The sequence below is a fragment of the Biomphalaria glabrata genome, chromosome 16, assembly GCF_947242115.1.
Source record: "Biomphalaria glabrata chromosome 16, xgBioGlab47.1, whole genome shotgun sequence".
Lineage (NCBI taxonomy): Eukaryota > Metazoa > Mollusca > Gastropoda > Planorbidae > Biomphalaria > Biomphalaria glabrata.
The window spans coordinates 6,538,208-6,551,835 of record NC_074726.1 but is presented as its reverse complement, the minus strand read 5'-3'; the positions used below and the strand labels follow the sequence as shown (position 1 = coordinate 6,551,835).

Sequence of the window (13,628 nt, the reverse complement as noted above, 5' to 3'; positions counted from 1 at the left end):
AAAGTATTGTCCAGCAGCTCCGATCACTGAGTTGTAATACCGTCTATTTGATTAATGTCTTCATCGAGGTTTTTTAATTATTGATAACAAAAATTCTTATAAACGAAAAAAAAAAAAAAAAAGAAAAGAAAGAAATGGCGTATAGGGTAGAGGCCTCCACAAAAATCTTTCCCAAGGCTTCCGCTTACTAAAATCCGGCACTGATCCCACTAGACCTACTTACTACTTACATATCAACGGTTTTATAACACAGAGGCCACCCTTCCGTTGTATTAGTCACCTTTGATGCCCCGGAGCTTGGTGGAAACAAATTTTAAATCGCTTCCAAGTTTCCAGGTTGTATTTCACAACTCAACAACAAAAGTCACGTCAACACACCTGGAGATTAGTTGTTAATAGATATTTATTGCTCACGAATTGAATTTCTTGTTTCGTTTCGTTTCGTTGATATGTACATACGTACGTACTTGTTGGCTTTTTTTGAGTTTGGTTGTTGTTTTTTTTATGTCCCTTTAAATTAGCGTTTGGTAACCGCTGCTCCGTTTCAACCTTGAAATTTTGATTTGTAAAAGACGGAAGATATTTTACTCAAACTGCCTGCAGAATTTAAACGTTTGTCCTGTTTCAAACACCTTGTCCTGTTTGACATACCTTGTCCTGTTTCACATACCTTGTCCTGTTTCACATACCTTGTCCTGTTTCACACACCTTGTCCTGTTTCACACACCTTGTCCTGTTTCACATACATTGTCCTGTTTCACACACCTTGTCCTTTTTCACACACCTTGTCCTGTTTCTGACAAAGAAGGTATTTTTGGTTGGGATTTCGAAACACCACTCATCAAAATTTATTTTGTAAATTTGCTGTCCTTCTTCTAACCTTTCACCGCATCGGGAAGTGACTGCATATTTTTTTTTTCACTTGAATAAATCTGGAACTAACCACGATACGGGCAGTGGTGTACCATACATGAATTGTACAATGTATAATATACAATCAGGATCCTTTTTTTTTCTTTGATGTAAATTTTTACGGTTATAGCTGGAAACATATGAATTAAATGGACCCTGATATGTGCTCTTCTTTTCCATTTATAGATGTCCCGAAACTCACAAACTGAAAGTTCTTTCATCCCCTGGCACCGGAAACCAATTATCTCCAATTATATCATTTACTGTTCTGTATAGAAACTCAAAGCTTCTGAAAGCCAGAAACTAAAAAACAACAAAAAAAAAAAAAAAACAGCAGAGAGCTTATTCATAATTTTTTTCGCCCTAGATGAACATCTCTCATAATTCATCTCATACCACCACATGTGCCAAATTCTCCTGGCACCGGAAACCATTTATCTCCCATTATATCATTTACTGTTCTGTGTAGAGTAGAAACTCAAAGCTTCTGAAAGACAGAAAATAAAAAAAAAAAAAAAGAAACAGCAGAGAGCTAGCTATTCATAATTTTGTTCGCCGTAGATGAACATCTCTCATAATTCATCTTATACCTGATTCAGATGTCCTGAAGGACAGAGAACGTCCCGTTCCCTATTATGGAACTCTTGACCAAGGAAAGGCTTTTATCCATGGCCAGGTGAGGCATCGGCTCTTCACCAATCCCTCTGTCCGAAGTCCCGCCTTATCCGAAGTGATCATGTATTCACACCCGGTGTGTCGCAGGACACGGACACCTTGAGCCAAGCACGGGTTCCCCTTCCCGTGCGAGGCCGGAGGTCGAGCCGCGTGGGGGCCCTTTTTATGCCTATAATGTCCTACCGAACCATTGCGAGGGTCCATCACAGCGCGTATGGCCCCCGTTAGGGAACGGATCGATGGGGGGTTGGACGGGTTAGCGAGTCTTTGTTACATCCCTACCACGTGCAGTGTACAGCCTCTCGACCATACATGTGGTAGACCACTGAGAGCTATGTGCGCTACCGTTCTTAGCCTATCCAACTCCCTTGGCGGACGTATCCACGGAGGCGCCACGCTGAGGCGACGGTAGCTGGAATATCCTCCGTCATCTTATACCACCACATGTGCCAAATATAAACTTTTTACCAGATAGGCGACATGGCCTAAATTGTGCCGATGTGCCAAAACTCACACTTACCAGACAGGCAGACAGACGAACGGAGTGATTTTATAAAAGCTTTGTAAAAAGATGAAACGCTGCAAGGATGATCCGCTTAAAGAAAAACATAAAACACATATATATAAAACCCAGCTGGACCAAAGAAAAAAAACACAAGCGCCCTAAGGCCTTCATCAGATACAAACAAACACAAACATTCTGCCTTGATAGCCAGGGCAACAATATCGGGCAGATATGTACACCAAACGTACAATGTTGATTGTTGACTTGTTTGTGTTTGTTTGCAACATGTTTGAGCCGAAGATCAAGAGCATTGACAGTGCGATTAAAAAAATGGAAGTATCAATGTATTTGTGTTAGATCATCTAATTAACGATGGCGAAAAAAAAAACAAGGTTACAAAGACAGTTTGTGTGGAAACACAAACTCGAAATCGGCCCCCGAAGTGGTCCACCGAGAGTCTTCACCAGGATTCGAACACGGGACTTCCGGTTCCAAGTGCTTTAAACCTCTGCCACAGCATCTCCATATATTGATTTAGCGTACACTTATATTTTTTAAAATAATAATTATTAATCTTATTCATACATTCAAAACTAATAACATGTTACATGTAATAAAGAGAAACTAAAAAAGATTTATTCTTCTTACAACATTATAAATATAATTAACACGAAAAAAAAAAAATCTTGACCTACTTTAGTGCGCTAGCAAGAGTTGACTTGACAAGACTTTCCCCTCGCAAATAAAAATTTTCTCCATTGTCATTTGTCATACAAACTAGATCTAGATCTAGCTAGATCTAGACCTAGTTCTAGATATAAATCTAGATTCAAGATCTAAGTCTAGATCTAGAACTAGATCAGAGTCTAGAATCCTAGAATATGATAAAAGTTGTTTTTTTTTTTTTTTTTGTCTTGGACAAATCCTTGCCAGCTATCTTTCGATTTAGGAGGAGCGGTAAAGCGCTTGGCTTTTGAACCGAAGACCGGGGTTCGAATTCTGGTGAGGACTGGGATTTTTAATTTCGGGATCTTCGGGCGCCTCTGAGTCTGCCCAGCTCTAATGGGTACCTGACATTAGTTGGGGAAAAGTAAAGGCGGTTAGTCGTTGTGCTGGCCACATGACACCCTCGTTAACCGTAGGCCACAGAAACAGATGACCTTTACATCATCTGCCCTATAGAACACAAGGTCCTAGGGGAACTTTGCTTTTTTTTTTTATCTTTCGATTTGATATATGGGAAAGTTTATTTGAACAAGATTGAGGAGTGCAGTCATCTTGATAAATGTATTTACGTCTTGCGGAGTTGCTGTCATTGTTAGCGCTTAATAAAATAGCAGGTGAAACACGCCCACCAGTTTAAGATAGAAGAGATATAAAAAAGTTCTTCCGATACCATCTGAGTCAAAACGTTGATGTGTCTCGACGGAGCACTGGATGAATTAACTGTGTTTTCTTGGTATTTCGGTAACGAAAGAACTGTGCTCAGGCTAGGATTCGTGAAAAATATCCAAAAGCAGACCTTGTCAGATGCGCGTCCCACAGACTTAAACTTGTTATCATCGACCTGAATGACGTTTCAGATTTAGGTAATGCTGTTGGTGTCGTTAAGAAGATTATTTCTTCCGTAACGGTCCCAAGCGAGAGCGTTGGTGCTATATTTACATCTTTTGTTTGAGACACACAATGGACAGAGAAACACGAATTCATTCGCGCTTTGCTTTAAGTCACTACTTTGAGAAGATCTCGGCCGCTCTACAGCAGTCACATTAATGACATATTCAAAAACCAACTTGACCATGCTGAGGAACAACTTCAGGGGTGGCATCCTGAGTAATGTGGCACTGCTGGCAGACTAACTTGGTTATGAGTTGGTGCTGCCGAGACTATGCAGTTGACAGATACACCGAGCAAAAACCACATGTTTGCATTTTGGGATATAGAATAAAACTTTACATTCCGTATCTTGATTCGTTACTTTCTTCATCAACGTCTCGCTTTTCAAGCAATACTAATGCTCAGTTCAACCTGTTATGTCTACATTCTAAAACGATTCAAGAAGTGCAACGTACAGAACAATATCAGAACTGCCCGATAAAGCGTTCATTGCCGGCTTGTCCATCGCGACGAGAAGCAATTCAGTAGTAAATTTATTGACAGTTTTGGCAGCGTTTGTATTTTTTGTTTGATCGACCGTTTGGATGCACGGACCACTCGTATAAACAGTAAATAGTTTGTTTTTTTCACGTTAGTTTTTAATTTTTTTAATTTCATGAAACAAGTATTTACAGTGAACTCAATATCATATAGGTATGGGGGCACCAATTCTTTTCTTTAATATTCTCTGTAATAAAAAAGTTGAAACTACGACTTTGGGCCATAGGTGGCAACTTGCACCCCCTGCAAAAATCCTGCGGGCGCCCTTGCCTCTATTTCCACCCTCTCTCTTTCTCTTTCTCTCTCTCTTCTCTCTTTCTCTCATAGTATGAGGGCTGTTAAACGTGTATTTAACATTTAGAGCCAATTCTCCGTCACACTTGACCTTGTCAGTAACTCCTGTCTTTATTTCACTCACACCCTTCTTGACTTTACGACATTGGGATATAGGAAGTGTAGACAGTTACAGAAATATTTGTTTCTGTTTTAGATTATAGAATGTTACGTGTTTATTCAGTTGATTTATTAGCGACCGCTTTGTTTAGGCTTCGTTGGTGAAAACATTTTATATTCTATACGATAAGTATGTTTGTAAAATGTTTTACATGTTTCGGATGGTCCTTCAGAGTTGAAGATAATTACTTCCTAGTCCAAACCTCCCGCAGGACGACGGGGGATGGGAGCGGGCAGGGTTTGAACCCCGGGACCATCGATAAATCTGAACGACAGTCCAGCGTGCAAACCGCACGACCAGGCAGCCATCCATTTCAGTATTTATGCAGGTTTCATTTTATTATTATTATTATATTTATTAGTATTAGTATTAGTACTAGCACTAGTATTATAACAAACACTTTTACAAGAGGAAAAAAAACTTATTAGTACAGCACGTAATTTTTAAACGTAAGGGCCCTGACTGATTCTTCTTCTTCTGAAATACAGACGTTACTTCAAAAAAAAGATGATGATTACGTCCTACGCGTGTTCCTAGGTCAATCTAGTCATGCATGTTAATCAATGACTTAAATTCTGCCAAGTCATTGGTTTTCCTGGCTGACTCGGGTAACCCATTGCATTGACATATCACCGATTCTCCCGCTTGCCGATGCCAAAAAGAAAATACGAAAATTTAACTTGTTATTATTTTCCGTGTGCCTAGGACAACTATACACCCTTCACGATCGAAACCGCAGCAATAATATTTACTATGAACGATTCTTTATTTGCAATTTTGACCCAATATGTTTTTTTAAGGCTGAACTATAACAAAGAATAAGATTAATCTTTTTCACGATTTTAAGCACTATTTAAACTTATTTTTGTGTGCGTACACTTCTCCTTAGCGCGAAACTTGCTTTGGTAGTAGGTAAAGTTCCCTTTTCAGACCTTTGCCATCTATATAGACATTGTATAAAATATTTTTTTTTGGTCATATGAAGCTGACATTAACTGAAAAAATGTCTTAAAAAATGAAAATGAAATATAGATATAACTAGATGATTTTGTGTGCTGCGGGTGAAGGTAAAAATAAAAGATATTAGACTATCGTGGGGTAGAGAGCGATAAAAATGAAAGGTGTCCCACCAAAAGTAACAATTAGCTTATGAAATAGTTAATTATTGAAGACGCTCTAATTCAACATAACTCTAAATCATGGGCCATAATTATGTTAGGGGGGAGAGCTACAACTGTGTGTGGGGGTGGGGGGGTGGAGGGGGCTAAGAGTGGGGTAGACAAAATTGATATCGAATTGACAGGTGAGTGTGTTTGGGTGGGGGGCGTTTTAAAGCGGGCCGCTCCAATTAAACGTATCACGTACTCGAATATTCTAGACAATAAGGGTATTGCTAAAAATGAGAAAAGTTTTATTGGAAGTGTAAAAGAATAAGGAATAGGACCAAAGTATTATGTGAATGGGGGTGAGGGTAGGACCAAAGTATTATGTGAAGGGGGGGTAGGACCAAAGTATTATGTGAAGGTGGGGTAGGACCAAAGTATTATGTGAAGGGGGGTAGGACCAAAGTATTATGTGAAAGAGGGTGGGGCGGTAGGACCAAAAGATTATGTGAAAGGGGGTGGGGCGGTAGGACCAAAGTATTATGTGAAGGGGGGGGTAGAACCAAAGTATTATGTGAAGAGGGGCAGTAGGACCAAAGTCTTATGTGCAAGGGGGTGGGTCGGAAGGACCAAAGTATTATGTGAAAAAGCGGGGGGGGGGGGGGGCTGTAGGACCAAAGTATTATATGAGCATTACGATTTGCAGGATGTGAAGTAAAAAAAAAAGACCAAGGCCAAAAAATATCATACAGATTTAAAAAACATTTCGAAACAATTGAAAATCAAAAGAATTGCCAGATAGTGTAAACAGGACTTTTTGTTAAGCCGAAGAGTTGGTGGAGGGGGGGGGGAGAGAAAAGTGATACTCCAATTTACGGGCCTGTCCAAGTTTTAAATATTTAAAAAAAAAGTTGAGGGTCCATGCCAAAATAATTAATATTTAGCTTGAGACAAAACCAACGGGCGTAGCCGGTGGGTAATGCTAGTTTAGGCATAGTGTTTTAAATCTTCTGCTATATTCTTTTAATTGTATTATTATCGTTACTTGAAATGTCTTTTTTCTTTCTATCTATTTCTAACACAGATTTTAAAATGTCAGTGATGCAACATCCTGGTTGATATATGTATAGTATAGTATAGTATAGACACTACTGAATAACACCACTCCCCCCCCACACACAAATTTTCGTCTTAAGTATAGGTGTATTACTTGAAAAAAGTCAATCTTAGTGGCTGATTTTATGACCTCTTGAATTTTTGCAAATACGAGTGTGTGTGTGAGTGAGAGAGAGAGAGAGAGAGAGGCTCTACAGCAACGGTTCTCAACCTTTTTAACTCGGTGATACCTTCTTACAATTCTCAGATGGCTACATAAATTGAGGGAGGCGCGGTGGCTGAGCGGTAAAGCGCTTTGACTTCCGAACCGGGGTTCCCGGGTTCAAATCCTGGTGAAAACTTAGATTTTTTTTTTATTTCGGGATCTTTGGGCGCCTCTGTGCCCACCTAGCTCTGACATTAGTTGGGAAAAGTAAAGGCGGTTGGTCGTTGTGCTGGTCACATAACACCCTCGTTGACCGTAGGCCACAGAAACAGATGACGTTTACAACTTCTGCTCTATAGACCACAAGGTCTGAAAGGGGAACTTTACTTTACTTTACATAGATTCAGCCCAGAGAAATTCGTTACAAATAAACGTACTTGGGTTTTTCAGTTCCTGCTTTATCTACTGAAGTAAGACGATTACGTAAATAAATAGACATTTTCTTTTCTAAACTTTCTATTGTGCGAGATCCATTTCCATAACGAAACTATTACTTTCAATAACATTGACTACATGGAATATTAAACGGTGGTGTATTTTTAACAATAAAAGAAATTGGCTCTTTCGTCACGACGTTACTGTAGAGATAATATCTGTGATTCCACAGTGGAGAAACGTTGTTATCTATTAATTTACTTTAATTTAAACCGTTTAAAAAATAGTTATCTTAGGACAATTAAAATGTTTGCAATCATTCTGATTCATTTGTTTTGCAATGGGTAGCGTGGTCGAGAGGCTAAGTGCGCTTTAACTTGGCTTGTCTTGGCTACCTAGAAGGGGGCTCGAGGTTCGATACCCGACTCAGGCAGAGTTGCCTAAAGGCAGCACGGAAAACCAACTAGATACACTAGTCCACAAATGAGATTGGACCAAAGCGCTCTAAGCATGCTATAAGCATGAAAGTAGCGCTATATAGAAGCTATAATAAAAGCTACAATAATATTTATCCTCAAACGATAATAGGAAAAAAAAAACTTTCACTGGCAAAACACTGTACATGGTCAAGTAATACAAGTTAAAATAGAGAAAACAAAAATTTCGATGGTCTTTCGGACCCAAATGGGGTCGCGGTCCACATGTTGAGAACCCCTTCTCTATAGTGTAATAAAAAAAAGTTTACAGCCGGATTTTAGAAAAATGTATACAAACAAATGTGTCACCGCAAGACTTCGAAGGTGTGTGTGTGTGTAGATACCACATATTAGATTTCTCATGCAATTAGGTTTGGTATGGGACTATAATGGATAGTATGGCCTAGCCCTAGGTCTAGGATAGTATTAGTTCACAACTGAAGGCAGGTGAGCTTGTTGTAGTGTTGTCTTCATGAATATGTCACAATTTGAATTACAACGTGTAATCCTGGTTTCGTACTTTAAACAAATTATTATTTACGAATTATGTTGGAAGCAAAATGTGTAATAGTTTATTTTAGGAAAAAGTATCTATCAGAATCTATCTATCTAATCTATCTAATTTATCTATCTATCTATCTATCTATCTATCTATCTATCTATCTATCTATCTATCTATCTATCTATCTATCTATCTATCTATCTATCTATCCTTTATTCTATTTAATTTCCATCTCTGTTGTTCCATGCTCTGACAAAAATTACTCTTATTTCTAACAACAATGATATAAAATGTATTGTTATATGTTAGGGTAACAGAGTGACAGTGCGGTTTAGTCACAAATATGAAAAGACACTACTATATAAGCTGACACAGTCATAAGTAATAGTCCTGTTCACAGAAATTGGGTCAGAAGATGTGGGGTAAGAAAGGTCAAGGTTTAAGGGGTCACTTATTGTCTCTGCCTTCGTTTATAAACGAGTCAAGCTTAACTCTTTCTCTCCTAACTGACGATACCAGCATTGATTCCATAGAATGTGGTAAATAATTACGGAGAGAAAGAGTTAAACCCGAATCCTAACAGAGATTCTAGACCTTCTAAAGCTGCATCTCAACCGTTATAATACCTTTACCTTGACTCTAAGAAACATTCAGTGAGCAGAAGAAATAAGCAAACATTCAATAAATGAATACAGATATCACTAGTGAATATTCAAAGTTAAAAAAAATAGTGAGACTACTAGTGAAATCAAACAAACACTCGAAGCCAGAAAATGTTAAGTAATTATAATTGTTACCTGGTCGAGTAGTGTGCTCTTCTGACTGTGGTAACAATGGTCCCAGGTTCGATCCTAGCCCGCTACCTTCCCCTGCTGTCCAGCCTAAGGTCTGGATTAATTTTAAAATACTCTGACTGAAGGAACTTTCAAAACTTAAAAAAAAAACATAATCGAACAAAATAAAACAATTCATAAATTAAAACACAGTACGACAATAAGAACACAGTCAAAATAAAAAATACAAAAATCTTTGACTGCTGAAGAAATTCCTCGTCTTTAGAAAAGAAAATTCCTTTCCACTAGATAGTTTTAGAGCCTATCAATAGCTTTCCACTACACTCCCCTCAACTTTAAACCATTAGATAAAAAAAAACAACACTGAAAGAAAAAAAAAAGCCGTTATTAGTTTTGTGTGGTCTTTCTGTCCGTCTGTCTGTCATATTTACATCTCAAAACTAGAGAATAAAAGAAGTAAGTCTACAAACTATCATTGTTGTTGCCTAACTTTAATTGCAAAGACGACTGGCATATAAGAACATTGTATAGAATGATTGAATTATTTTTTTCTGCAACATTTAGTCTTTCACAATGTAGTGATCTGTTTCAATTATATTAAAATAACTATCATTATGTTTCAGTGTTTTAAGAAACAGCAAAAGTGATCTCCATGAAAACGCAAAAGTAAACCTCAAGAAACAGCTCAAGTAAACTTCAAGGAACAGCTAAAGTAAACTTCAAGAAACAGCTAAAGTAAACTTCAAGGAACAGCTAAAGTAAACTTCAAGGAACAGCTAAAGTAAACTTCAAGAAACAGCTGAAGTAAACTTCAAGAAACAGCTAAAGTAAACTTCAAGAAACAGCTAAAGTAAACTTCAAGAAACAGCTAAAGTAAACTTCAAGAAACAGCTAAAGTAAACTTCAAGAAACAGCAATATAACATAAAACGGCAATATTAACAGAAATAGTAACAGACATCTTGAAAATAAAAAAAACACTACATTAATGTAGAACATACGTAAACCATGAACACATACGAAGAGTAGCTTTCGTTTTCTAGGTGTAGATTAGACAGCTTCTAAAACATCAATGAACACATAGAATATATCTAGAAATAGAGCTGGTCAGATATTTCTTTGTCAATGTCAAAAGCATGAGAATCGTTTGATTGAGACTCCAGGTCAAGAATGGAATTCCCCTTCATTAGAATACTAATTGCTGAAATGGTGGCGATAACTTTGACCCGGGCTCAAATTACGACTCAAAATATTTGTAAGTACACTTAACTTTTGCAACGTGATGAAGGCCACGTCAGGTCTCATCTTTTTTTTTTTATAAAGCTTATATGAACTCTGTCTGTCTGTCTGGTACATTTTTGTCCACCCTATTTCTCCCACACCCAATCTCGGATCAAGTTGAAATTTCCGGGATAATTTCCCACAATTATTTCTTGTACCAGACAGAACAAGAATCAATGAAAACAATTAACCTATTAGTTAATAAATTATTGGTATTAATTTGTTTGTTTGGTATCAAACAGGAGAAATTAAGTTGCACTTGAGAGATGTGGCGGTACACGTTGCATTAGTCCCCTTTCATACTTGGTGTACAGAATAAGTTCGTCTTTTAAAAGTTTGAAACTAACAATAAATACCTACGAAACCTTATATTTTCTTAAGCACTTCACTGGCACAGTGGTTAGTGTATTGCTTTGAGGAGGCTTGTGCTCTCCAGTTCGAATTCAAGTCGTACATTTTACTTTATAAAATGCAGTCAAAAAGCGATCACGATCACCTTAAACCAGATACCCGTTCTTTCTCCTCCCCCAACTGTTCCAGACAAGTGATAGGACCATTTGCATTGAGAAAGCTAAAAGCATGAAATCGCGTTAAACAAAAATAATTAGTAAAAATATTTCTAATCGCATATATTTATTATTGTTAGTCTATATTTATTACAAAGCTAATTAAATGACTGATCTAAACTAATTGATAGAATTAGACTTTTTTTTCTTTCATTTTTCTTGTTTTTAACTATCTGACATATTTTCGTTTTGAAAACAATCCCGTGAAGCGGGGGCAGTAAGGTATCTTCCAGGACACCATTCTACTCTATGGAAATGAAGGAATAGATAAGAAAGGGTGAAAGAGAGAAATTCTTTTTCAATATTTTATTGTTATAATTTTTATATATTGTATTCATGTCAAAAAAAACATACGTAATTACAGTACTCCGGCTCTCTTTTGTTGACTTTTCAAGAGGAATGGACTGTATATGGGAAAAGGTTCTCGTGCTGCCTTAAGGAGCTCATCAAGTACAACTCATCTCAAGTTAATTCAGATTAAAAAATGTTTTGGTGTCATCGGGAAATGAACTCGGGTCTTCAGCCCTCCAAAGCACAGCAAAGCAATGAAACTTTTGTAATATTTTTGAAAAAAAATCATTCCAGAGAATTTTTTTTTGTTTTAATTTTTTTCTAATTATTTAAAAAATAAGTTGTTTTTTTTATATTATCGGTATATCAAAAATATTTTAACACAATATTAATATTTGTGTTGGGGAATTATAAATTTTAAATTACTATGCCGCTAAATCTTTAAAACACAGAATAAATACTTAACTTTTGATCTTTTAAAAGTTAATAAAAATCAACGCTGTTCCTTCAATGTTTGATTTCTTTTGAAAGTATTTTTTTAAATTTATTTTACTTGGTTAACAGTATGCTATGATCGTGCCCAAGTCTACGGAACCACCTGCTTTCACGTTGGTCAGGATGAAGTCACTTGGAAAGAAGCCTACGACTTTTGTCACCAGCGAAGAGGCTGGCTCGCCAACAGAGTGGACGATCTTACACCCCTGCCTCCAAAGGTCTTCTTTGGCAATGGTGAGTGTGTTAGTGCCACTTTTAGTTTTTGCGATTTGGCAGGTATTGTAACGGTCATTAAAGAATGGACAGGCCTGCCATTGAGAGAGGTTCTGAACAAGGCAAAAAAAAGGGAGGAATGGAGAAAGACGGTCGACAAATCTTGCCTGGTGCCCCAACGGTCCAACAGACTAGGGGATAGGTAAAGGTAAAAAAAAGATAAAGGTCATGCATTTGTTTGACTAAGGGCATTAATCCATGGTGGAGCTTATTTATATGCGATCTATACAGCCATACATTTAAGGCCATGTATTTGTATGTCTAAGACCTCGGTCATGCTACCCTGCCTCATAGTGGCGCCCAGGTGGAAACGATCGTAGGAGGAAACGATTAGGCTAAAGGGTAGCAAAACAAGACTCCCGTGGGGGTGCCTAAGAGGGTGCGAGAGCATTCTCATTGCACTGTGCGGAGTTGTAAAAAAGCTCCCACAACCTTGTCACAATCCAGGGGCCGTTACATAAATGACGTGTCCTGCACTGTTAGACTGGTATAGAAAAAGGAAAATGGCAGGGGTCCCTGTGCACGCGGTCTCTGGCCGCGAGTCTGACACCACTCCAGACAGAACAGTGTACACTGTTCTCTTTCAGGCCGGTGAAAGGGAGCTCTTGTTTCTTAACATCATCTGGTGATTGTAGGCGGGGTGGCTGAATGGTAAGGCTTCTGAACCGGGGGTCCCTGGTTCGAATCCTGGTGATGACTGGGATTTTTAATTTAGGGATATTTAGGGCGTCTCTCAGTCCACCTATCTCTAATGGGTACCTGGCGGTTGGTCGTTGTGCTGGTCACATGGCACACTCGTTAACCGTGGGCCACAGAAACAGATAACCTTTACATCATCTGACCTACAGATCGCAAGGTCTGAAATGGAAACTTTACTTTTTATTAAATCTGGTGATTGGTGAGTTAATTAAATACACAGAAAAAAAAAATGCTGCTCTTGCGTTTATAAATTCTTAATATCAGCCCATACTTTCATTTTAGTTAAAACTCAAAAACTCACAACATCCATATTCATAAACTCATCGACTTGAAAACTCACACTAACTCTTAGAATAAAGAGTTCATTACTTCAAATTTTAACGACAGGCCGAGAGTATCTGTTACAATACAGAAACGCAAGTGAAAAAAATGCAGTTTTTTTAAGCTGAAATTCCACACAAAAAAACTATGATTAGTTAGCTAAGTTGTTGTAGCTTCTTGCTAATAACGCAAATGTCTTGGGTTCTGTCCCCTTACTAGCCTTTTTCTTTTTTTTTTCAGTGACAAATAAAATAATATGATTAGTTTACTATATTTAATTATAAAGAAGGATTTAAATTTAAGCAAATTTTTTTTACAAAGCTTACATCAACTCTGTTTGCCAAAAAAGCTTGTACACGTTATTTCTCCCACACACTATCTCGGATCAAGCAGAAATTTTGCACAATTATTTCTTGTACCTAACAAAAC

General features: G+C 37.7%; 1 protein-coding gene across 4 annotated transcripts in view; it reads left to right on the top strand.

Annotated features, from left to right (window-relative positions):
- LOC106073017 (uncharacterized) overlaps positions 1 to 13,628 on the top strand; it is a 61,399-nt gene that overhangs the window by 8,141 nt on the left and 39,630 nt on the right. For 3 of the 4 annotated variants that reach the window (XM_056013394.1, XM_056013391.1, XM_056013393.1), the window contains exons 2-3: positions 9,898 to 10,528; positions 11,976 to 12,140. In XM_056013394.1, the coding sequence (XP_055869369.1) occupies positions 10,444 to 10,528; positions 11,976 to 12,140 (250 nt within the window). In that variant the 5' untranslated portion in view covers positions 9,898 to 10,443. Of the gene's footprint in view, positions 1 to 8,275; positions 8,426 to 9,897; positions 10,529 to 11,975; positions 12,141 to 13,628 lie in introns of those variants that run through there. The other variant, XM_056013392.1, reaches the window with a different exon arrangement.